Source organism: Battus philenor, unplaced genomic scaffold, assembly GCF_028537555.1.
Source record: "Battus philenor isolate CCGP_79_NKW_IND1 unplaced genomic scaffold, ilBatPhil1.0.hap1 SCAF_16, whole genome shotgun sequence".
In the NCBI taxonomy this organism is placed as follows: Eukaryota; Metazoa; Arthropoda; class Insecta; order Lepidoptera; family Papilionidae; genus Battus; species Battus philenor.
In genome coordinates, this window is record NW_027181678.1 from 13721197 (window position 1) to 13747994 (window position 26798).

The window sequence follows — 26798 nt, forward strand, 5'->3', positions numbered from 1 at the left end:
TTCACGCCAGTAATTTGTTTTGATTTCCTAGGAGTTGACATAGGTGATATAAATAAAAATATTGAAATAATTCGACAAACAATCGGAGCTAAAATAATCGTTCAAAGAGCCGCGTACTGTGGTATCTCCTGTCGAAAGAAACCAAAAAGGACTTCGGATTTGAGGCCATTGAAAGGGGCCTTCATTGTCCAGAAGAGCCCTGGAAGAGCAATTGTTGCAATGGTACAGAATCGGGGGGAAAGTGAATCTCCCTTGTCGCAATATCTAGTATGTATTATATATGGAATCCCACAAAATACTAGAAGCAACACTTTGCCATCTTCGGCGCATCGAAAAGGGGAATTACACAGAAATATAATTCTTTATTTACATCGGTATTATAGGAGCAAAATTAGTTTGTCACATCGAAAAGGGGAATTTCACAGAAATAAAATTTCATCCGTTTAAATACAGGAGAAACTACAGAATACACAATTCTGCTTCGGACTTCGTGTTTTTAATACTTCAGACCAACCGGCCCTAGGAACAATACCACATTGGGTCATGTGGGGCTCACCAATTTTATTTCTGTGGAATTCCCCTTTACGATGCGCCGCGGACTATGACGTAATATTGCTCTTACATACTAAAGATTGTCAAGTAATTTTTAGTGGGTAGATAGGAGAAAAAATAGATAAGCTACACTGCTTAGTGACTATATATATATATATATATATATATATATATATATATATATATATATATATCTCAGTGACTTCGATAGTATATTAATACACTCGAAATCACTGAATTATCATTAAATAACTCTAAAGTGTTTTAAATGAAAATTACGTAAAAATTCCAATACAATGTAAAGGATTTTAAGTAATAAAAAATCTGAGTTTGTTGGCGTTTCTTGGGTAATAGCTCAAGGATATATATAAGAATTCAAATTAAAATTGAAAATAAATTTTAGTTACAATCTAATTGGACTTCAATTAGCTGCAAGTAACACGCGGAGAAGAATATAAACATATGAATAAATCCTCATACCCCTCAATTCATAGTATGGACTAAAAAAAATTACCCAACCAAAACCAAAAAAATCACATTAAATCTAATTTTTGGCTCGATTCAGACATCGCGGCGTAGATATCACCATATAAAATGATTAGAGTAAATAAATTATTCGAGAAACATTATTTTTTTATGCGGTCAACACTGGTTTCGAGGGGCTTCCCCGTAAATTCATAAAATTGAAGCCGATGCGAAAATACACACATTTGTATGAATAGGCATTTATACATTCAAACCTTTAGTTAGTGCAGATAGGTATCTCCAAAAAGAACTTAAATAAAAAATGTCGCAACGCGATTCATTTTTTTTATGCGGTCATTATTAGTTCGAAATCTTATGAAGTCATTAGAATATGTTGAAACATACGCATTATTCTTCATAGTCGCATGAACTTTGGACAAACTGGTACAAAACAACTTTCATTAAAAGGTACTAAAGTACCCGACGATAAGTATTACACATCGACCTTTGGAAAGAGACAATCGGCTTATTTCGGCTTCGTAGAGCACTATCTCTGTCCCATACTATCTATGTGACGTTTGGTCAGTCGTATTTCGTGCGACAGAGATGACGCTCTACGAAGCCGAAACTAGCCGAATGTCTCTTTCCAAAGGTTGATGTGCAATATTAATCGCCGAGTACTGTATTCCATTATCATGTAGTCGGTAAAAATTTTAATAAAATGCGCACAAAAATACACAAATACAAGTTTGAGTGTATATATTGCTGTATCTCGGCCTAGATGTCATTACCAATTCTATTGTTTATAATCAGAAAGTCATGTTCACAGTGAGCAGTTGAAAGCTCACTTTTTAACGTAACTGCTATTATTCACTTCATTCTTAACTGTTTGGTTCTTCACCACTTTTATTCACTGTGGTCAATGTGAACACGACTTTCTAATTATAAACAATATAATTTGTATTTAATGGAATCAGGCGTTACCTTGCGGAAGTCCATCCTAAATAAGAAAAGGGCCAATATTTAGCCACTCCCGCAATTGCAGTGGTAGTCCTCCTTAAACTCCTGAAGATGCCCCGTGGAGGGGTGAAACACGTGTTGAGTGATTTAACGGTGGCAGTTGTGTAATTCGCATTGTTTGCCGCATGCGCATTTATCAGCGGGCTGGCGGGCGGTGCACTTTGTTGCACGACTACCACTGCATTTGCGGAAGTGGCTAAATATTGGTCCTTTTCTTACTTAATATAATTAGTTATGACATCTAGGTCGAGATATATATACACTCAAACCCGTATTTGTGTAATTTTGTGTAGGTTTCGGTCACTGTGGTCAATGTGAACACGACTTTCTAATTATAAACAATTTGTTTAATTGAGTATATAAACTACCCCATAATGTGTCTTTTGATTGTGACTAAAAATATTACATTTTTATTTCAGTCTAGAACATTCTAGAAGACAGTGCACGCTAACATTGCCTTAATACTTTCTAGAAGAATATACTTCTGTGCATAATTAATACAGCTTATATCATAGCTTTTCATTTGAAAGCAATATATATTTATAATTTAGGTAATTCGTCAGTCGGTTTTAGCATACATATATAGGATGTTATATATACTATGAAGCCGGGTAATTTGTATATGTATATGTAATTTTTATAAATACCCACATGTATGTGGCTCAGTCATTCGAAAATCAACTTTAAACTTACAAGTTTAAGGGACAAAATGCCTTGTATTCGTAAAATTATACTAAATCCCTTTAAATTGCACATTAAATTAAAATAATATAAAAAGAAAAAATTCAAATACTAAAGAGTAATTCAGACTAAAGACGAAAGGAACTGCTTCCGGTATTAAATACATTGTATAACACAAATCAATCAAAACTATACCTTATTGCAAAAGGAAAAGATTCATAATACATTGGCAGCGCACCGGATTGCTTTTCCCGCGTTTTTACTGCCGTGACGTCATGAGGCGTCACGCGGCCCCATCCGTCCCTCTCACTCTTGTTACTTGCATATAGCGCTGTCTCACTCATCCGGCTCGGTGCCGAAGTAGCGGTCGCCGAAGTTGCCAATGCCAGGTAGGACGTAGAACTTCTCGTTGATTTCCGGGTCCAGCGCTGACGTCACGATCTTAACCTATAAGTATTTTTTTTTTAAATTTTACCGAATTATTGACGTTGATTTATGGGACACACTGGGCGAACCTTACAAAGTGTTTAATTATTTTATAAAGTTTCAATTATTATTTCAATAATTAATATATTTTCGTTTTGTACGTATGATGAAGTATTTATTTTAGAAATGTTATGTTGCTTATTTAGAGAGCGTAATAGCTTATTATATATAATGTTAAAATTGTTGACGAATCAAAAGTAAAGTAAATTTGTAGTTCAGAGGCTTATGGGCAGTGTTCCCACCTGTGGGAAGGCGTAGGCGATGGAGTGGACGCCGATCTCGGCCATGAGCAGCGACACGAGACTGATGTTGTGTTCGGGCACGTCGTGGTCGAGTAGTACACGGATGGCCATTATAGCTGCCGCGCCTGTCGCCACCGTCGCATCCATCAGGATCACGCGGTAGTCCTTGATGTCCTTGGGTAGCCGGAGATAGTATAACTGCAACGCAAATAAGATCATTAAATATTCATCGTTGCTTCATTAAACCAGAGGATAGATGACCATTGTTGGGCAAATGCCTCCTCCAAAAATGGACACAATGACTGGTCTTAGGCAGCCTGTATCCAATGACTTCCCGTGTTCGTCAAAGTTTAACAAAGTTTCAAATAATTAATACAAGATGGCTTTCGAAACGCTTTAATACCGGACGACGCCGTTAGATGGCGTTGGTAGGTCATTCGAGCTATAGTTTATCATAACATACATGGCGATTGGTTATTGGTGTACAAGCCATAACGGTATGTATAGCTCGTTGGTCATTTAAAATCGTTTACACCTATTCTATCATCCTGTATAAAGAGATCACTCTGAAATATGTTACATTAACATATATTTTTCTAATGGAAGGTAATTGGACAATAACTTTTGACAATGACTGCAGGGACAGATACATACTATTTAAAACGATTTTTTTACTATTTCACTAATATATGTCTGTTTAATTATTATCTTCCGACCCGTCAAAAAATTTTGTCAAAAAAGCAAATTGGTCCAATGAGTAAAAAGGTTGGTCGCCCCTGGTGAAAATGAATCAACAGAGTTCCACAACATTTCACAATATTGAATGCTAAATATACTTTTAATTTTCGATGTAAAACTTCGAACAGGTAGGTTAAACATTTTTTTAGGAGCTTTAGTTTTACGCAGTGGAATTTATGTGTATCACCTCGGGCTCATCTGTCTGCTGATTCGTCTGAATGAGGATCTTGCCGATGCGGATGTCCTTGCAAACGTCGCACACGGCCTGCTCCATGGTCTCACCGGCCCGTAGTATAGACACGCCGCAGATCTTCTCCACATCACATTTTCGACCTTAAATACAAAAGCTTAAGGTATACTTTCAATTAAAGAACATTGTTTTTTTTTAAGTAATGAATATATAGTTCATTTGCTGACCATATAAAAAGATCCTGTATAATGTGATCACACTAAAATTTTTTTTTAAAAATTAGGCACGAAAATAACTTCTGGCAGTATAAAGTCTTCAAGGACAGATAATAAAAAATATACCATTATGTTATTTATTATTTCAAAAACCATTTTATTTCAATATGGTATAACATACCATAATTGGCAGCAAATATACTCCTTTGAAGGCTTTATACCTGTAATCCATCACTGAAATGTTATATATATATAAATATATATATATATGTGTGTGTGTGTCTGTGTGTGTATATATAAGTATTTATGTATGTGTATGTTTCCTTTATGTCTCTCATCTCCATCCAAAGGTTGTATGGTAGATCTCGCCTCGAGCTATAAGACCTCTTGTACCTCTGTATAATATGTATATGTGTGTGTGTATATATATATACCTTTATATTTATATGTTTCTTATATTTATATCCCCAGAGAAATTATATCCCCACTCCAATCGTCTCAGAAAACTTTCCTTTCGTTGGCTGGTGTGATCTTTTCCCGTTTAAGAGTTCCCAAGATCTTTATATATATATCATAGCATTCTTACCTTTATAGGTAAATCCCTGAGGAGTGTCCACATCCACCTGGGAGTACGGGAGCAGGGAGAGAGCGAACTCTATCACCAGCCGCATCAGCCTCTTCGAGTAGAATATAAACTCGTCCCTGGACGTGTCCTTGTTGCGTATGAACGTGTGGAGACCCTGCACCTGAACATGGTAGGAATGCTCAGTTAACATATGTTTTTATGATGACATGGAACTTGACGTTAATTCAGTAACGGTGACTATCAATCATGTGAACTGTAGATAATTTTGTTAGTACTTCATAATTGTGATGGTTTTGGTGATGGTATTTGTGGGTGGAATATAGCAAGTGCCGCACCTCTCCTTTATGGGTCTACAGGGACAATATTTTCATTATAATCTTTATTTCCTCGCTCTTCTTTAATTCCATCACTTCCACTCATACATCACCTCTCATCCTTCACCATTGCTCATGGAGACTGCTGTTATACAAGAGGCTGTTAGTCTTGTAGTTGGTGATGGTGGTGTTGTGTTTGGTAGTGGCTGGTATCCTAGTATTCTTCTTTTCAGCTGATGGACGTTCACTGCAAGGCATAGACCTTCTCTGCAGATCATCACGATGACTGGTCATGCGCTGCCCATCCAAAGACTTCTCGCAGCCTATGCTGGTGAAATGAGGGTATCCCCAGATGATATACCAGCGTACATAGAACAATTACTCGTGTGAAATGGCAGTAGGCAAGGAACGTTGCAATTGCCGGCCATTCGACAACGAGAACCAGTAGACGCGGCGTGGGTGTTCCCCCCATTAGGTGACCTAATGTCGCGAGAAAGCATTGGATTCGGGCACCGGAAGACCATTCACTGTGGAGATTTTTGAAGGAAGAAGTTTTCAGTGGACGCTGACATGAATGAATGATTTGTAGCGGTCGTGATGGGAGTCCAGGTGTAGGTGGCTTTTACTAGGTGTCCTGGCCAGGTGTTTGTTTAACCTGGTGTTCCCCCCATCAGGTGACCTAATGTCGCGGGAAATTATTGGATTCGGGCACTGGAAGACCAGTGACTGTGTAGATTTTTGAAGGAAGCTTTTGCTTTTTAGTGGACGCTGACATGATTGAATGGTTTGTAGCTGTTGTGATGGAAGTCCAGGTGTAGGTAGCTTTTAGTATATGTCCTGGCCAGTTGTTTTACCTGTGGCGTGTCCTTCAGTACATAGAGGGAGTCAGGCAGCGGTTGGCCAATGTGCGCGACCGCCAGCTTCTCTCGCACTTTGAATCCGCGCTGTCGACAAAAATCTATTATTTATATATCCAATCCGCAAAGATCCTATATGAGGGTATATTTTTACAATGGGAATATTTAAATGATTATTATGTATATTACTAGGGGGAGAGGAAAGTAATGTCGCTTTCTTAAGTTAAATTTGCACGACAACATTTTTAATACGTGTTTATTTCTAATCAACAATATATTCACCTTCATTATCAACAACCTTTTGCCATCTAGTATACAAAATCAATGCCGGAGCGGGAAATAATCAATCGGTTTTTCTGTATATGTAGACAGAAACGACATTACTTTCCGGTATCTCTAATATTTGTAATGTGTAATGCAGGGTTGACAAACTCGCGGTCCGCTAAACATTTTCAAGCGGCACTCTAAGCATTTCTAAAATTGAAATTATTTAATATAATAAAATTAATTATTATAACCTGGTTGTACAAGCTAAACCGCAACATTAAATTGATAAATAATTACTACCGATCGAAACTGTTCGATGAACGATTTGAAAACGAAATTACACACACACACACACACTATATGTGTACTATATACACATATATTGTAACGAGAAAACGTTGGCGTTTTTTCGTTTTTCCGTTCTTGTTATAATTTTTATTATATATACCATTAAATTATTTTTGTACGTTTTCTTGTATAATATAATTCATTTTTATTATTGAATACCATTGAAGATTCTAAAACATGGTCCAAGGGCATGTCATCGATGTCTTATTGATGAAAAAAAAAATATACTGAGATTGATACAGGGTGATTGAATATATATACAGCTCAAAAGGTTTCACGGATAGATCATTTGTCAGCGAAAATATTTAAAATTATCAGACATTGTTCATTAAATATATAGCATTGCCACTGCTCACAAATATATAGGGAGGGTCATAAATTTTTGCACTTTTGAATCGTTGTTTTTGTAAAATAGTTTTACGCAAAAAGCACGCTGTTGTCCCGTGAAGCGATCCATCGTGACTAAAATTGCATTAAACGACGCACGATTCTCCGCCACCCGCGCGCCTTACTCTCACGGTTTTGGAGAAATCAAGTGTTGCTATTTGCAAAAATAAGAAAGGACCAATATCTAGCCACTTCCGCACATGCAGTGGTTGTCGTGCATGAAAGTGCACCGCCCGCCAGCCCGCTAAACCACCGAGACTCGGTGTTTAGCACTAATCGGTGTAACAACTCCTGAAGATGCCCCGTGAAGGGGTGAAACACGTGTTGAGTGAATTTACGGTGGCGGTTGTGTAGTTGGCATTGTCTGTCGCGTGCGCATTTACGAGCGGGCTGGCGGGCGGTGCACTTTCATGCACGACAACCACTGCATGTGCGGAAGTAGCTAAATATTGGTCCTTTCTTATTTAGGATGGACTTCCGCAATGTAACGCCTGATTCCATTAAATATTTGCAAAAATTTTTGGCCCACCATATATTTCCAGATGATGGGTAGCAGCGTCCTCTGCGTACCATAATACCACATTGCGATCGCCAACCCGCCTGTCTAGCTTAGCATGGTAAATCCCACATAGATATTTTTCGGGAGGTCAATGCCCTGCAGTGGGCATCCATGAGCTAAATTGACGACGATGATACATTCGTCTAGTTTATATGGAAAGGTGGTATATTGTTGAAGGCTCTCACACCGTTAAACACCGAGTTACATAGCGACGTATAATAAGAAAAGGGAGGAAGAAGGACGAATATATATGGTTGTCTTTGTTCTGTGGGCGTGTCCATGCGCCTACGCACACGTATTGTATAAGTACACGTGTACTCAAATTTTTATGACATATATAATTATGTGCTGTTACTCCTTCTCGGTATCCTCGTTATATTGCGGACTTGCACTTTGACATTGCCAAATTATGGAAAATTATATTGAAGCTATTTTCAGGATTATAATTTACTTGGAGTCTCTTCGCGGCCCAATTTGCTGTTATTTTGTGTTTTAACGTATGTGAACGGGCGGTGAACATCGAACCCGTGATCTATGATCGAAAGTGTCAATCCTTATCACTGGGATACCACTGCTCCATTATATATATATATATATATATATTTATATATATATATATATATTGTATTGTATGTGTCTGAAGTTATGCTGTTAGCCGGTTTTGGCTTTGTACAGCTTCATCGAAATGGAGCCCGTGGAAACAGTGGTCCACAGGTCGAAAATATGTATATATATATACCTGTATGTATTTATATGTAAGTGTAAATAGTTGTAGTGTTGTGTTTTAAATGACATATCAACTACTCAAAAGCCAATATTTATAAATATTTGTGTATACTGACCAGCTGAAGCTGCTTGTGCACGTGCTGCACGATGAGCTGGATGGCGACCTTATTCTCGCCTCCACGAGGCACTATGATATCGGCGTGCGCCATGCACGGAGCGATGTAGTTCTGGTACGCGGGCTTCACGTACGTCATGTACTGTTTCAGAACACCTTCTAGCTCTCTACCACGCTGCACGATATCGCTGTGAAAATATCAAACTTCTAAAACACGTATTAAAAATAACTCAACCTGTTTTTACCAAACATTTTAAAATTACATTTAAAAAGAGCAGCTGTTGAGTTTTTTACTGGTTCTTCTCAACAGATCAGCGTTCAAAGCGGGTAGTAATATACCTATTTGAATGAAGATATTATTACGTACTGTGGGTTCTGACTCAGAATGAAACACCACTGGTTCACAAGGAGTCCTTTATTCACAAATCAGATGGTCACCCTACTTTAACACAAAGTATACTTTCGCTTAGTTAAACTACGCTTCCAAATCGCTCAAGAAATCACTGTCCAAATAACTTACCAAATAGTCACTTTGTATCACTGATCGTAGATCTTAATCTTATAACTAAAAAAACAACACTGAACTGTCGACATATGGAGTACACCTATTTACACTACGGAAAAGGTTCTAGTAAGTTCGAGATAGTATTCGGTTAGAATTTTCGAGAACCGTACACAAAAATCTATAAATAACTTCATGGTCACACGTGTTCACAGCACTTCTTGATCCTAGGGTTCCGTGTTTATTGTTTAGAGGGTTCTGTAACTCGTGCTATGTAACAATATTTAGAATTTTAATATGGTAGGTGGGCAGGTGTGAGAAGACCTGCTTAAAACTTTGAAGGACTACTTTTCGCTTTAGATAATTTTGTCGTATTATTCCTGTTTTTTTTTAATCCTTTATTTCCTAACTATAACTATTCTAAATTTAAAAACTGATCATGTAGTAGGGGAGGAGGTGGCATATAAATAACAAAGCGGTGATGGACAGAGCTCACTCTGTGTTTGGCACTAATCGGTGTAACATTACCCCTGAAGATGCCCCGTGGAGGGGTGAAACACGTGTTGAGTGATTTAACGGTGGTATTTGTGTAATTCGCATTGTTTGCTGCATGCGCTTTTATCAGAAGGCTGGCGGGCGGTGCACTTTATTGCATGACTACTACATTGGCGGAAGTAGCTATATATTGGTCCTTTTCTTACTTAGGATGGACTTCCGCAACCTAACGCCTGAATATATTAGGTATTAATTTATTAGCATCTTAAAAAATTACAACTAAACGCGAATAATTCAAGTGAAACTAGTATGTAGTGATCCGAGCTTCATTATCAAGAGGTTTTGGTCTAAGGGGGGGACCCTTAGTTCTCTATCACCTCGAACTCAGAAACTGACTCACCGCCTGAGCCGCCTGGCGAGCCGGATATCAGCGTCCGTGTCCACGAACACCTTCATGTCCAGCATCCGGACCACATCCGCGTTGTAGAACGCCAGGATGCCCTCGAAGATGATCACGTTGGCGCCGTACATGGTTTTCTAAGGAGTTCAAACTGATCGTTATACTTTCGATTAGTTTTTGTGAAAAGGTGATATACTGTTGTCTTTCTTTTGCTTGTTGGAGCAGCCATGTGCGTGCGCATGTATGCATATATCATACGTAAGAATACTCAACTTGTGTTTGTGATATCCAGAGAAGTTGTAGTGGTATCTATCTTAAATCACAGTCCTGAACTACTAGTTTTGTGTTACTACTAAATCACAATCCCGAACTACTAGGTTTTTGTTACTATAAAACCACAGTCCCGAACTATTAGGCTTCTATTACTTCTAAACCACATTGCCGAATTAATAGGCTTCTGTTACTATTAAATCACAGTCCCGAACTACTAACTTGCTATTATTACTAAATCACAGTCCTGAAGTACTACTAGGTTTCTATCACTACTAAATCACAGTCCGGAACTACTAGGTTTCTATTACTACTAAATCACAGTCAACGAACTACTAAGTTTCTTTTACTATTAAATCATAGTCCCGAACTACTACGCTTCTATTACTACTAAATCATAGTGCCGAACTACTAGATTTCTATTATTACTAAATCACAGTCCCGAACTACTAGGTTTCTATTACTACTAAATCACAGTCCCGAACTACTAGATTTCTATTACTACTAAATCACAGTTACCGAACTACTAAGTTTCTTTTACTACTAAATCATAGTCCCGAACTACTAGGCTTCTATTACTACTAAATCACAGTCCCGAACTACTAGGTTTCTATCACTACTAAATCACAGCCCCGAACTACTAGATTTCTATCACTACTAAATCACAGTCCCGAACTACTAGGTTTCTATCACTACTAAATCACAGCCCCGAACTACTAGATTTCTATTACTACTAAATCACAATCCCGAACTACTAACTTTCTATTACTATTAAATCACATTCCCGAACTACTAGATTTCTATTACTACTAAATCATAGTCCCCGAACTACTAAGTTTCTATTACTATTCAATTACAGTCCTTAAGTACTAGGTTTCTAATTATACTAAATCACATTCCTGAACCACTTGGTTTCTGTTTATCCTAACCGGTTGTAAATTTAAAAGCTGTCACTGACCGTTCGGCTCTCCCGGGAATGGGTCACGTAGTTGTAGATAGGGACCTCGACCTTCTTGCCCTCGCGTAGCCGCTGCAGCACGGTCACCAGCAGCTCCATGTCGAAGGCGTCCGGGTGATCGAAGTTGTACTCGTTACGCTGCGCCGCCTGGTGTTGCTTCTCGTTCAACACCTGGACACAGCTGGAGGTTCAATTTCGTCTCTCTTTAATCACACACAAATATATATATATATATATATATATATATATATATATACACCCTCTCTGGGTCCAAGGGGAAAGGGCGCCTAGCCTAAGATCTCGTTTAAGGTAGAGCAACTCGAAGACCCCGGGGGGTCCTTGCCCGGGCCAGTACATACTACATGACCTGATCCGTAGTACAATACTTGCTGTCCCCTGGTTGCTTCGCGAGCTTCCTCAATCTCCTTTGCAGCTGGTACAAACTATACTAGCCGAAAAGTATAGTAGTATATTTAAACCAAATTTCAAGGCTCTAAAACGGAGGTGGAAATCTCTTATATAAATACATATCTTTGGCCGGGAAAAAAGGACAGAGATAAATAGAGTATAAACGAGGGAGATGTATATGATATATGATGTAATAAGCTAAAGTGTGTGTGTGTGTGTGTGTGTTAGCAGCTGTTTCGAGGACAGGTAAAAGCGTTGGCAAAAATGCGTTTTATTGGACAAATAAACAAATTCAATTTACTTTTTGATACACAGTAGTATGTTAAAAAAAGGACTTTTAAATTAGAACATAAATTGAATCCACATAAGGAAACATAATACTCACTTTGTAAAAGGAGTCCATACTGACAATTGTAACCCAGGGTATGTTCAGAGATTCAATTATTTTTGCTGCAACCGTCGTTTTTCCAGATGCGCTTGCGCCGCAGATCCCTGATAAAAAAATAATCAAATACGTTTTACAAGCAGCTTGCGCAATCAATGTAAAAATATCTATACCTCATTAAGATATTTCTGGTGAGGTATATTGCCCCCTATAAGCTAGTAACCTTATTGTTTATAACCTATTATTAATGTGCTACATAAATTGCCCCCAATGTGTTTTTATCTTGCCCCCTGATGAGCTAATTCTAGTAAACTTTTTACAATGACACTTGCAAAGATATTTCTACAGAGCTACGTACACTGCCCCCAGTAAGCTATTAACAGTGAACTATAAAGATTGGTCCCAGTAAGCTATATACATTTTACTAACAAGACTGCCCTCCAGTATTCTATTAACATTAAACTACCGAGATTATTCTCAGTAAGCTAATAGTATTAAGATAAAAAGATGGATATCTAGGGTTAGCTCTACCAAGGAATTACAAGTAAATTTCCTGTATTATCCTGTTTAAGCTTTTATCAAAGAGGTACTGAGACTGCCCCAGTAAGCAATCACCTAAATCGGTAACCGGCTAAACCGGTAAACTACTTACTTTACCGGTTTATGATTAGTATCATATTCTAACGAGTCTTTTTTTTTTTTTTAAGGAGGGCCCACCATTTTTCGGTAATTTGTTCTGTCCGCTACCTACCCCTTGCTGTTGTTTCGAGGGAATAATAGAAGAAATTAAGTTTTTATTAATTAAACAAAAATATTTTTTTATACTGACTTCCAAAACTTAGATTTTTTTTAATTCTTAATTTTAGTTTATAGTTTTTGATGCAAGTTTGAGATATTTTCTTAATATTCTTTACGGAACAAAGTGCCTCAAACCTGATAGGCATAATTCTCTTATTCTGTCTCCTTTCTCCGCCCGGTTACAATAATGTGATAGTCTAATCAATCATTCCATCATCAGTTACTCCGTGTTAAACAAGTTAGCATCAACGATGTCATCACCACAGGTGTAGTAGTTCTGTAGTAATCTCACCAATGAGGAACGGCTCGACCTCCTGCCCTCCAGTGCAGTTGTACCACGGGGGGCGGCCTGCTGTGTATATAGTGCGTCTGTCTGCGTGCAAGATGCTCTCCGCTGCCGTACGCTTCGTTGACTGCGACATGGACGCCGTGCGCACGCGCCGGGCACGCGGCGACTTCGCGATGTTCGAGCCTGAGACACGTTAAACGGTTTTTCAACAACAACCTTGTTTTTTTAAATCTAGATAATAAAATGAGAGATCCCGAAGAAGGCATTCTCTACCATTTAACCGTTAGGCGGTACATATGTAAATTAATAACGGTATGTTAAACAAGACAATATCATAAAACAAAAATATTAATAAAAAAGTAAAATCAAATTGAGAGGAAAAATAATCACATAAAAACACTAATTTGTACTACTCACTATAATTATATGTAAATATACCACAATATATATATTTAAATATCTACATATACTATTTATATAAATATAATAAATAATAAAATCGAATTATGGTGATGATTACGACAGCTTGTCAAGCGACAGCTTTCGAACCTTCGCTTTGAATGCGCAACGATTCCTGATCATCCTGATATCGAGGGGGAGCGCGTTCCGGAGAAGAATAGGTTGTATTGCGAAGGAGTGAGTAAAGTCGGTACTATGGGGGACATCTAAGTAGACGAAGTGTTATTTAAACAAAACGGACTTGTACACACTTGTACACCTATGTACTATATACTAAAAAAGATCATATATATAAAAAGAAAATAAAATCGTATATGTGTTTCAACTGAAACTTCGCAGAACAATGCAGCCAAATAAACAAAAACAAACACAGTGATTTAAAATTCTAAGAAACTACGAATGCACACATCTGGCAATGGAGTGAGATGTCGGAAGTTCTACGAAATACCCACGCGTCTACGCCGCTGACGTCACATTTTAGCGCGAATTATTGACAAACAGTTTTTTTTTAAAACAAAAATCCATCACGGCAAAGGCACCTTGATCAGTGAACCTATTTTTTCAACTTACGTATGTTTAATTTTATTTGTAAAACAAACAAGTGTCCGAGTCTTGATAAAACATTTTAAGTAACCCTTTTAAAACACGTACATCTTAAATCCTATTTTAAATATTAAATATTAGTATTACATTTTAAGGAAAAAGGGGTTGTATGGATTCATAAAACATGAGTACTGCGAAATGTTCAAAACTATGTTGTAGTAATTGTTGTTTGGACTTCCGCGTTCACAAAAAGCTGTTGACCGTTGATTATTTGTGAAGCGAACAGTTTGTGATACGAAACGACGAAAAGAGATCTTAGTACAGAAATACAGATATAAAAATCAGATGCTAAATCAAAAGGAGGAGTCACAAGTAAAGATTTCCAGATTAGAGAAAAGTTTGAGGTTTGTTATGCAATCAAACATTAAAAGGTTAGCCGGAGCAGATCCTCACGTAAATAAAATGAAAGAAGTTGATTCACTATCATTGGCCAGATCAGAAAACATGTCCTTGTCTGACTGATAGGCTGCAAAAACATATCTTCGTTGCAGCTCCATCTTTTTTTTGTGTTCCTTATTTCATCTGCGATCAGTCCCAGGACTATAAGCGGATTTAGTGCCGTAAAAGTACAGGGTGATATTTTTTCAGATTTTACGCGTTTCGAAAATCCGTGAATGCGGTTCTGCTTCTTTTTAAAATATATGATGTTTTTTTAAGTAAAATTATCCATCTCCAGTATGTACAGTACTTTCCCTTCAGGTGGTGTTAAAAAATTCCACCCTGTATACCTTCCTTATGTCCTTCACAATCTCTTTCACATATCGCCTTCCTTTCCTCATTCTCATTCTTAGATCACAGATTATATTATCACAGGTTTTTTATCTGTGGACATTGCCATTAGCCTTTGGACTGTGTGAAGAGTAACAGAAGCTGGCATAAAAGGATGCAAGGCTATGAGATGCCCTGGCTCACCGAAAAGAATATGAAATATCGTTTGGAAAGTTTATTAAAAAAATATAAACAACTTCAGCTGCAAGTTCTACGATGGGCTCTCTGAGTATCGTTGGACTGTGTGAAGAGTAACAGAAGCTGGCGTAAAAGGATGCAAGGCTATGAGATGCCCTGGCTCACCGAAAAGAATATGAAATATCGTTTGCAAAGTTTATTAAAAAAAGTACAAACAACTTTAGCTGCAAGTTCTACGATGGGCTCTCTGAGTATCGTTGGACTGTGTGAAGAGTAACAGAAGCTGGCGTAAAAGGATGCAAGGCTATGAGATGCCCTGGCTCACCGAAAAGAATATGAAATATCGTTTGCAAAGTTTATTAAAAAAAGTATAAACAACTTCAGCTGCAAGTTCTACGATGGGCTCTCTGAGTATCGTTGGACTGTGTGAAGAGTAACAGAAGCTGGCGTAAAAGGATGCAAGGCTATGAGATGCCCTGGCTCACCGAAAAGAATATGAAATATCGTTTGCAAAGTTTATTAAAAAAAGTATAAACAACTTCAGCTGCAAGTTCTACGATGGGCTCTCTGAGTATCGTTGGACTGTGTGAAGAGTAACAGAAGCTGGCGTAAAAGGATGCAAGGCTATGAGATGCCCTGGCTCACCAAAAAGAATATGAAATATCGTAAGTACAAACAACTTCAGCTGCAAGTTCTATGATGGGAATGAACATCGTTCTGTAGCTCGTTCCTGCTAATAAATCAGAAGTTAACTTGTGATGAGAAGTAGCAGTAGGCAGGTCACATAGAACAATAGATAGCTGTTGGGGCTTAAAGGTTCTGGAGTAAAACGGACAGGCAAGCGCAGGACGTCGTGATAAGGTGGATAGATGATCTGGTAAAAGTGGTTAGAAGATGAAGTGGACGAAGGCTTCTCTTAACCTGTCTTATTGGAAATCTTGGAGGAAGAGTCTTACGTCCAGTGTATGTCATATGGGATGTAATGACGATAAAAGTTTTGGGTAAATACCTTCAGAGAGTCCGATTCTAATTAAATGTTAATTTTCACTAACATTTACTAATATCTGTCAACTGTCATTTACCTTATTTTCATTTAGTTTTGAACATTGTTTTTAGTCACCAGATTTCATTTACTCACTTTATTTTCCACTTTGAATAAATCACTTGGGTACGTCAAGAGGAAAATTCTAGAACAATCACCAACTTAAAATCCCGAATAATGGAATCCACTTAAAAATGTTTTTATGAATCACAAAACTGCAATAATTCCTATTAAAATACTTCACACTATTGAACTACCAATAGACTTTACAAAAACTACACCGATGTCAGACTATGAAAAAAAAATTAAAATATTTTATAAGTACATGCATAAGCCGATGGCTTCCGATTGAAGCCAATTAATGTTATTGTATATACAAAATTGTATATAACATAAAAGACAATCGTGTTACATGTACTTTGATAGATAATCACTAAACGCTGTGACGTGTGTCGCTGGTGAACCCATGACATAGTTCAGGTCCCGGAAAGTCTTGGTATCCGCGTCAGGACTGTTGCTTACTTGCTTGTTCTACAGCTGTTTGTTCAAACTCGCTACAGACTATCTCAATAATTCAGACTATCTAACACATTGATTTAAAGACACGTAAATATAAGATTTCCTGATATAAAAATTCATTCACCGTATTTCTTGATCACACCTTTTGGGGGAGGCATATGCCTTGCAGTGCCTATTAGCTGACATAATGATGATGTTATTGCCTATTTAAATTTAAAAAGTTTGCCCTTTAACCTGTCAACTGCCTATGAACATATCTATTCGCAAGGCCCTGGTGCCTATGGGTCAGATTTTCCCGAAAGGAAGCATGCCATATTGTATCGAATTGCCTTAAATATACAGTTTAAAATCGCTTGCTCTGGATACACTACAGAACAGAGGGACATAAATAAACACGGAGAGATACACGTCTTGTATCACCACTGTTAACTGTTAACAATTTCTTTGAAGGTGCAAAACATGGACAATAAGAGACAGGACAAGGAATTAATGTCCTGGAAATATGTAATAGATATCAAAGGAGGAGATGACGTGGAATAATCATCACCGTTTCAGCTACAGAACACGCCCGGTGATGACTTGCGATGAACCTTATATGAAGGACCAAGGTCAAAGAGCAGTGGAAAGGGCTATGCTCGGACTTTCGCTGTGAGATCTAATTGGAAACGAAGAGATCCGAAGGTGAACGAAAGTCACGGAAGTCAGAAACGCTCGTTGAAATGGCAGTGCCAGTGGGTAAACCTCTCACTAGATGGACCGACGACGTATTGAAAGTCGAGGGAAGTCGCTGAATACTGGGAGCACAAGATGTGGCAATCTTTGGGATAGGCCTATGGCCTTGCAGTGGGCGTCTATCTGCTGAAAAGAAATCTCCTATATAATTATAACTTCGTTTTAAAAAGTTAGAAAATCCTTCATTGGTCAGAGTACGCATATACTCCGTGATCAAATTATATATACATACAGAGTGGATTTTTTAAACACCACCTTGAGGGAAAGCACTGTACATACTGGAGATGGAAAATTTTCCTCAAAGAAAACATTCCTTTATTTTTAAAAAGAAACAGAACAGCATTCACAGATTTTCGAAACGCGTAAAATCCGAAAAAAATCACACCCTGCACTTTTACGGCATCGATCGATAAGATCAATTATAAGGATCACATATCTCTGAAAAACATGGAGGGAAACTCCGGGTGGCATTAAAAATTTCACCCTGTGTATACCTTCCGACTAACGTTTACTAGTCAATTTTAAAATGACACGTCGTGTAACACGTAAAGTGAAATACATTGGATGCCCAACAGTGGATATATACGGCTGAAATGAAACGAAAGACTAGGTCGTTTTATTTTACTATCAACGGAGAAGTGAAACGTGTATCTACCCCTATCAAAACTATTCTACCAAGAACAAACAACTAATAAAAGAACCTAAAAGGCCGGTAAAATGGGTGGTAGTCGTATAGGACAAGATGATTTTGATTACACTCGATCAATACCGGCTAAATCCACTAGCAATTGCAACAACAAGGTACAGTTGTGAATAAAAGTTTTACAATATAAACTATGATCAAAATATTTACAGAATAAGTATCAATCCTTATTTCACTTGATCACCTCATAGCTTGGCCCCTACTTTACCAATTTCTTTTCTATATAAGCTTACTAATACATCATAGAATGATCCTACAAAACCAAAACTTTGGATAATTCCCTAGAAACAAAAAATAGTTCACTTTAAACATCGCACGATTGACAGTTCGTTTTGAAGTTGGCGCGTTTGATAGTTCGCTTTGAATCGAAGCGAACTTCGCTCGTTTGATGTTTCGCTATGAAGTTAGCACGATTGGCAGTCGGACATGAACGTCGCAAGTTTGACAGTTACCTATGAACATCGCGCGTTTTTTGATAGTTCGCACATTTGTCAGACCGACGTGAACTTCGCTCGTTTGATAGTTCACTATGAACATCGCACGTTTGACAGTTCGCTATGAAGTTCGCGCATTTGTCAGATTTGAACGTCGCGCGTTTGACATATCACGGGCTACATTTTGATTTTGTTGTTTACCAGCATCGGTCAGTATTTATCGATCACTAAACTATTTAATTTATATCACATTTAATGAATAAACAAACTAGTCATTGTGAAATACTCTACGTTTTTTTTTGTTTGTAACTAATTTGTAGGAATACAAAAAAATGACTTTTTTTTTTGACTGACAATGCTGCCTAATTAGCATTTGCAGATTTCGTGGTTTTGAGGAGACAGCGCAGAAGTCACTTAACTTAAAACCATATTATTAAAATAAGGTAGCTTGAGAGCCTTAGCTTGGGTCACTAAATACTACAGTGTACAAATCAAAGACCTCTTGGAGGGTCTTGTGCTTTCAAATCGATAAAACCCATTTAGTACTCCGACACAAGGGTAACACACGGCTAACATTTCTAACACTTATGAAATCTTTAGCGCTGTGAGAAGTGGGGGAAAAAACTCTACCAACTCTTCTATCTAGAATAATCCAGGGGTTAGTGATCACTATGAAATAAAAATTTATTAAGATGCTCCAAATATCATCACCTATTTCAATCACTGTTTACACCTAGCATACATTCTAAATTGCATTAAAAATCAATTGGTTACTTACATATAACTACTCCGGCGGGAGATATGACAACTGTCGCATATATATACAGAGTAAGCAAAGCATGTATAACATAGTATCTCTAAACGCATTAGAAACATATAATCTAAACTCAAACCTGTTTTTGTGCGGTTTATAAGTATCACATAAAAAAAAAATTATTTGTTTGCTTCTAAATCTTAAAGATAAATTCTTTAAACTATTTCGTAACACAAAAAAAAACATGAAACCAGTAGGCATATATTTCATTCACATAAAATAAACTTAGCGTCCAAACAGAACACTCATATATAATGTAATAAATATGTCAAAAATAGTGAAAACAAAATGGCGGATCAATTCTTTAATTTTTATTGATAACTTCTTCAATTACATTACAATTCTAACGAAATTTTCTAATACACTAAATGAATCGCACTAAAACAGGTTTGTGTGTATAAACGATATTAATAATTAACATAAACTTTCAAAGGTACTGGCATATGTTCTTTGACTTATGGGGCCTAAAATAGAACCCAAAAACAAAGGTTACACAGTAATCAAAATATAAAACATAATAAGTTATTAATTTTTTGACATTTTGTTGAGAGAGTTACAAAAATAATCAAAGTTCTATAATTTACCGTCCCCTATTCTTGTAAATATAACATTAGATATCATCATCATAATTTCAGATGTAACATCCACAGCTGGACATAAAGCCTATCCCATAAATTTCTAATGGAACCAGTGAGAAATAGCTAATATCAGATATCCCATCATTATGTAATATTAGTACTGTTTTTAATTTAACGATTATATATATTAACAGGTCCTGTCCGGTGGCTGTTGGGGTCAAAAGGTGGTAGATAGACCAATAACATGGTCAAAGTTGCAGGAATTAGCTGGATGAGAGAAAAATCAAACCAGTCATTATGGTGATCCATGGGGTAGGCCTATACCATGTAGTGGGCGTCTATCAGCTGATCTGATAATATAATCATTTCATCAACAGATGCAAAAGAAAGTTGTTGTATAAATACATATATATGAAAATAGTGTTATTTGATGTGTTACCTGTAGATGGAGGTCTGTAAGGTCTGACATTGGGCACTGTGGTCGGAGATGCCGGGGCTCTCGAATAGTCTTCTTCATCCAGAAACACCTGCTCGCTTATCTCTAGAGCTAGCTCTGTGTCGCTAAAAAGAGGACACACTATTACAATTATATTCAACAACAGACATATATATATATATATATGTATATAGGTAGATACAACATTCAAAATATTATTATATTATAAGCAAAGAATAAAATTTTTATACAGGTTGATTGATTATGGAAGAGAAAGCTTTCATATCTTGGATATATAGCTCACTTATCACCTTAAAGTTTTCCACATATTTACAAACACCTTGTATGAAGTGATCATTCCAAAATATGTTACATTAAATTTATCTATTAGTATGTTACAGGCCAATAACTTTTACAAAGTTTGCAGGGACAGCTAGTAAACAATCATTTATTCAAATTTTGAAATTTCGTTTACAAAATCATAAATTTGTAACTCATTGAAGCTGTCTCCATACTTTTTTATTTATAATTCATTGTCTTTGAAGACCATAGATGCACACTGCAAACCATAGGACTCCTACAAAAACATTTATGGGGGATATAGCATAACCGCCACACTCTGCAGACAGGTTGGCGACTGCTGTGTTGTATTATGGTGCACAGAGGATACTGCTGTCCATCATCTGAAAACCAGTTTGTGAGGAGTGGCAATCCTCTATATAGACTTTAGAAACTAACTCAATAAATCATTGTGTCCATAACAAACTTATATTTTATTTGAGTATTTTTAAGCACACAGAAGATTGTATGCTCAAAGATGCATTTTCAAATTAGGAGCTCATTTTGTGTCTAAAGTTGTAAGACAGGTGTTTCCTTTTACATGTGATCACCATTCTCTTCCATTTTTTTATTTGATGCGGCCTGACCTTTCTACAATTTTGTATAAAGTAAATTGTTTGTAGGTTTTAATATATTAAGGAGACCAGAAATTAATGTCATTTCTGTCCACATATTTTACAGAAAAACTGATTGATTTTTACCACTACAGCATTGATTTTGTATACTAGATGGCAAAAGGTTGTCGATAACAAAGGTGAATATATTGTTAATTAGAAATAAAAACTTGTTAAAAATGCAGTTGTGTGAACTTATACTTTTAACTTATGTATACTACTGGTGTAAATAATAATACCTAAATAAATCTTTTTTTAACAAAGAATCCAATAGAATCAATGCATAAAGTGTGAATCATATAAAATTATATCATATCACAGGAATTGAATACATGATCTACAACGCAAGCTTCAGTACTCTACCACTGGGCTACCACAGCTTATTTTGTTTCATTATGTTACTTTACTCATGTCATCTCTGTTTAGTTCATACATATTACCTATAATTTACCTATTGAAGATTTATAATCACGTTTTCCTTATGATAATCATGTTCAAACAAATGCATGTTTTCAACAATCAATCATTATGTATGAAAATACATGTGTTTGTGAAATAAGTCTTACAATGACTGTAATGTCTATTATTGAATTGGTGAGCACATGATTATTCAAACCCAAGTGGAATATTTTGCACTACTGAAATATATTATGGCAAATTTATAAGTTACATAATAATTGTCAAAAACTTGAGATTTGCCTATTATAACTTATTTACATAACTATTTATCATATATAATTTCGTGACTATACATAATACATCGAAAATTTGCTATACAGGATGTTCCATAAATCAATGACAAGTCCAAATTGTGTGTTGATCACTCAATTTGGACTTGTCATTGATTTATCCAGATATTAAGCAACCCTCAAAAATAAAAGTCTGTAACAGAGGTGGCCAAACCATGGCTTATTTAAACACCACACACACACACCATCCATGCTGCCAATGTATTTATGCTCTATTTAGTTTCTTAATAATAATATAATTATACAATTTTGTAAAATTATTGTCTATCTATTAAAGTTTATATTTGTTATGTGCAAACTTGTCAGCTTTGAAGGACTTTGGAATTAATAAAAATTAATAAATAAATAAAACCTTCATGATAAAAATAACCATGAAGGATTTATTTATTGCTTAAAGTGCTAGTTATCATAAATCCAGTTTGCACAGCATCTAGAAGTACTTTAACCACATTGCGAAAAGCTAGGAAAATCTATAGAGGATAATAATTGCAGGCAATGTAGAAGCTAAACAGGCTAGAAGATGATCACCGGGAGTGATGCAGAGACAAAAGCATGCAACACCACCATGAACAGCTCCACAACACATTCAGAAAACATATAAGCCCGGAGAAAAATTGTAGCGGAGACACATGATTGGTAACCCTCAGTTAAACATATATGATGCTCCCTAGAGCTGTATCTCATACATACATAATATTTGTGTGAAGGTGACAGTAGTCCATAAGAAGGACAAGTGAGAGAGATGGAAGAATAATACTATCATAGATATACCTGTTTTGTTGATATTTAAATATATTATTTAAGTCAATATTAACATTCCATTTAGTTAACACCTGTTGACAACGCATTTAATTTAATTGGCTTAACTTGTCTGCGACCTTTTTAATATGTATTATGTCATATTAAATGTGAAAGGTTATATATGTAATAATATATTAGCTTAATTATGATTTTAACATATATTAACTCTTTTGGGCAACAACTTGTTATAATATGATAGAATTATATCTTTAAAATAATAAATATTTAGTCAAAATAAACCTATTTTTTTTTGTTTTTATAGCCTTTAATGTGCCTATTGTATTTAACCTCTTAATGCAAAATTAAAAAAAAAACCGTCCCAAAAAAAATCTTTTATCTAAGAAAATACAAATTTGTACATTGATTTAAATAAATATTCAAAAAAAGTGCAAAAATTCCAAAAATTTCAATAAAAATAGTGAATAAATAATTATAGTGAATATTGAATTGCATTGCAGATCGAATTTTGTGCCCATCATAATATTTGTATAGTAAAAAACAATTGTCTTTGAATAAATTGACTTTGATAACATCATTTTACTTCACAACTTGCTCATAAATAATACACTAAATGTTCATAAGTGCCATCCTAAAAGTGCATATTAAATTCCTGAGTAAGCATAAAATAGAAAGAGATCGGAGATAACTGGAGAGTAATAAATAAATATGTCATACAAAACTCACACAAGTGCTAATCTAATTAGATATGCAATAATGCTAATTAGATATGCAATAATGGATATAGATAGATAGAAACAATTACCAGGTCAGGGATGTGTTACCCTAAAAGGCCATATTTTATAATCAGCAAATAAACAAACTTTACAGCTTACAATACAGAATTACATGATGAATATCAATAAATAAGAAAAGGACCAATATATAGCTACTTCCGCCAATGCAGCAGTAGTTGTGTAATAAAGTGCACCGCCCATCTGCCCGTTTATAAATGTGCATGTGGCAAATAATGCAAATTACACTTCCTGACTCTGTGAATATCAATAAATTAAATGTTTTTGTTAAGTTATTTTTAATGCCCGGATAGTTTCGAATCTGAACATTTTAGCAACGTAAGTTGCAATGTCTTCCATATATATATCTATTTGCACATTTTGTCCAGTTTTGCACACCTGCATTAATACATTTCAGTGCGTTAAGGGGTTAATATACTCATCATGGAGGTAAACATTGGATTAACGGCTACAAAGGCAACAATGCTGCAGATGAATTGGCCCATAGAGGCTTCAGCATTGTTGTTTATGGACCAGAGCCCCTCATGCCACTACCAAGAGGTAAGATCAGATCCATCATATTGGAAGGTACTAGGTCAATACAGTGAGCCATGAGGAGTGCCGACAAGCAAAAGGCAATGTCTACTTAAAGTTGCTGGCACTCCTAGACTGTGCTCTGGCTGTCGCAACCCCAACCGCACCTGATGGCAGCGATCTTAACCAGTCATGGTCTTTGATAAAGACCTGCTAACATTAGGTGTTAATTAGTGTTAGGCGTATTCTGTGCAAGACGTGGTTAAAATAGGACAAGACTATTGCCCACATATTTCGGTTTATGGGAGTAGCACCCTACAGGTCCACTCATCTCGGAATGCCAAAGTGCCTCTCTGAGATTGCTGGCTATATCAAAATTCTGCTAATGTTTATGGAGGAGTTGGATTGGCTTGAATAAGGCTATTCTGATGCAAAATTAGCATAATGTCACTTGGTTGCAGAAACCAACCCACAGAGACAAGACAAAACAAATAATAAACAGATCATTTATCAACTGTATCATGTTATAATAAGTTTGAAAGCAATAGATTTTCACAGAAAGATATTTCATTTGAAATAAAGAAGTAATTCTGCAATTTACTATTCCCATTAGTGAAATAAATAAACAGAGAAATTGATAACTGGAAATACCTTAATCAATGTTAATTACAAAGTAATCTAGTGTTTTAATGGTTATTTAGGGCATTTCAAATAGATAAACATTTAAAAAGACAAGGTAAAATGTTTCATGAAAATAAAAGAATTTCACAACCCCTCTCCACCCCCTATATGCCTCTGTACCCACTAGTGAAAACTTGAGGGTCCATTGAAGGGCTGTAATACCACCATGGGGACCTATGCTGTAGGGCATCAATACTGGATGGAAATGGTATACCCCATGAAAAAGATATTGAAAAATGTTTTAGTTTCATTAAAAAGATGCAGTGATTTAATCCTTTATTATTTTAATATTTAATATTTTAACTTTTTAAATAAAAGCTTTGCAAATCAATCACATAGCAACTTTGCGTATTGATATTATAAAATATAAATACTAAGAGGTACTGACCAAATAACATATTTCTTACATAAATGTACAATGTGGAACATATATTAAATTACAAAAGTATATTGACAAGACCATATACAGGGTGATTGGTTAAAGATGTAAAAGGTTTAAAGGGTTGAAAGTATAGCCTTATTTATTGGCAATAAATGTCTGGCACACCAAAGTGTAATGATAATATAGTAATAAAAAAACATCAAAATTCAGATTACTACACATTAAAATTAATTTTTCTTTATTATCTGTCCTTGTAACTTTTTACTGACAAAAGTTTTTGGCCTGTTGTAATCTTATAGAAAAAATAAATAATTGTAACATATTTTAGAGATGTAACTTTATACAGGATGATTACATATAGGTGAAACAATTTTAAAACTTTGTACTGAGAAATGAGTGTTATATTCATGCTTTTAAATCTTTTACACCTATAAACAATTATTATGTATATATAAAAATAAACTGATATTTTTAATTCAACTTTATGTTTCATTTATGTCAAATGTAAATAAAAAATTGTATTTAAATGCAGTAATTTAACTATCAGGTATGGTACAAGGTTAGTACTTATTTGTCTTTTACAAAGTGGGGTTCATAAATGTGATTAGATGATAATATAGATAGCCTTTGATGTTGCAGGATGTTTATCTACACTTAAAAAGCCTTTGTTTGTTTAGTAAAAATTTGTCATAGATTTTATCATGAAAGATAACAAATTTGTTGTTTGTATATTTGTCTGCATTAATAAAGTTAACAGACATTCATTGCTTCAATGTTACTTATCAATTCAAGGTCGTTTTTACTACATTTTTGTTTGAGGAAAATATTTATCAAGTATATTTTTTGTGGCACAAAAAATGCATTTTATTGTCAATGTAAACTGTGTGTATTTGAACAAAATTGAAGGTGATCTCTATGCGTTTGAAGTTAATTCTCGACGATGCTGAATAATCGAAATCTCTTACGGATTCGGGATGATCAATGATGCAGCCTCCATTGTTAATATTTTGAACACTCATATGAAAACAAATTCTCGTTAATATTACGAAGGGCTTGAAGCACGTGTTAAATTCACAGCGCGGACGGATAGCAAGCAATCAATGTACTAAATTAATGTCTAAAAATAAATCACAAATCACAATGCGTGGATGATTAGGTTATATTTTCAGATGTTATAACACGTCAATCTAACGGATTTTAGGGTTCATCTAAAGCACTAATACACTTCACGGAATACACAGACGTACGGTATGATAGATGAGCTCTAAGTGAATATAAATGTCCTTAAAGCGAAAATTTTTGTTGACATAAGCCAGCTGTTCAAATAAACATGGTATATAGTTTAGCACTCTCGATTTACCTATCAGAGCTAGCGGAGCTGGGGGTTTCAAACTTATTCAGCTTCCCAGCCATCACGGATGAATGCAATAAAACGTATTCCGTACGAACAGAGTGAAGGTTTACAAAGCGACAACGTGAATTTTTGAA

At 35.8% G+C, this 26798-nt stretch overlaps 1 protein-coding gene across 1 annotated transcript; it reads right to left on the reverse strand.

Annotated features, from left to right (window-relative positions):
• Positions 1–2598: 2598 nt before the first annotated feature.
• l(2)k01209 (lethal (2) k01209) lies at positions 2599–26798 on the reverse strand. The gene is made up of 12 exons (XM_068762276.1): positions 26671–26798; positions 20483–20604; positions 13257–13436; positions 12167–12273; positions 11374–11544; positions 10146–10282; positions 8750–8936; positions 6344–6433; positions 5176–5335; positions 4372–4517; positions 3447–3644; positions 2599–3165 (listed from the first exon to the last, which is right to left on the reverse strand). Exons 1-12 carry the CDS (start codon positions 26721–26723, stop codon positions 3055–3057), a joined length of 1662 nt encoding a protein of 553 aa, XP_068618377.1. The 5' UTR covers positions 26724–26798; the 3' UTR covers positions 2599–3054.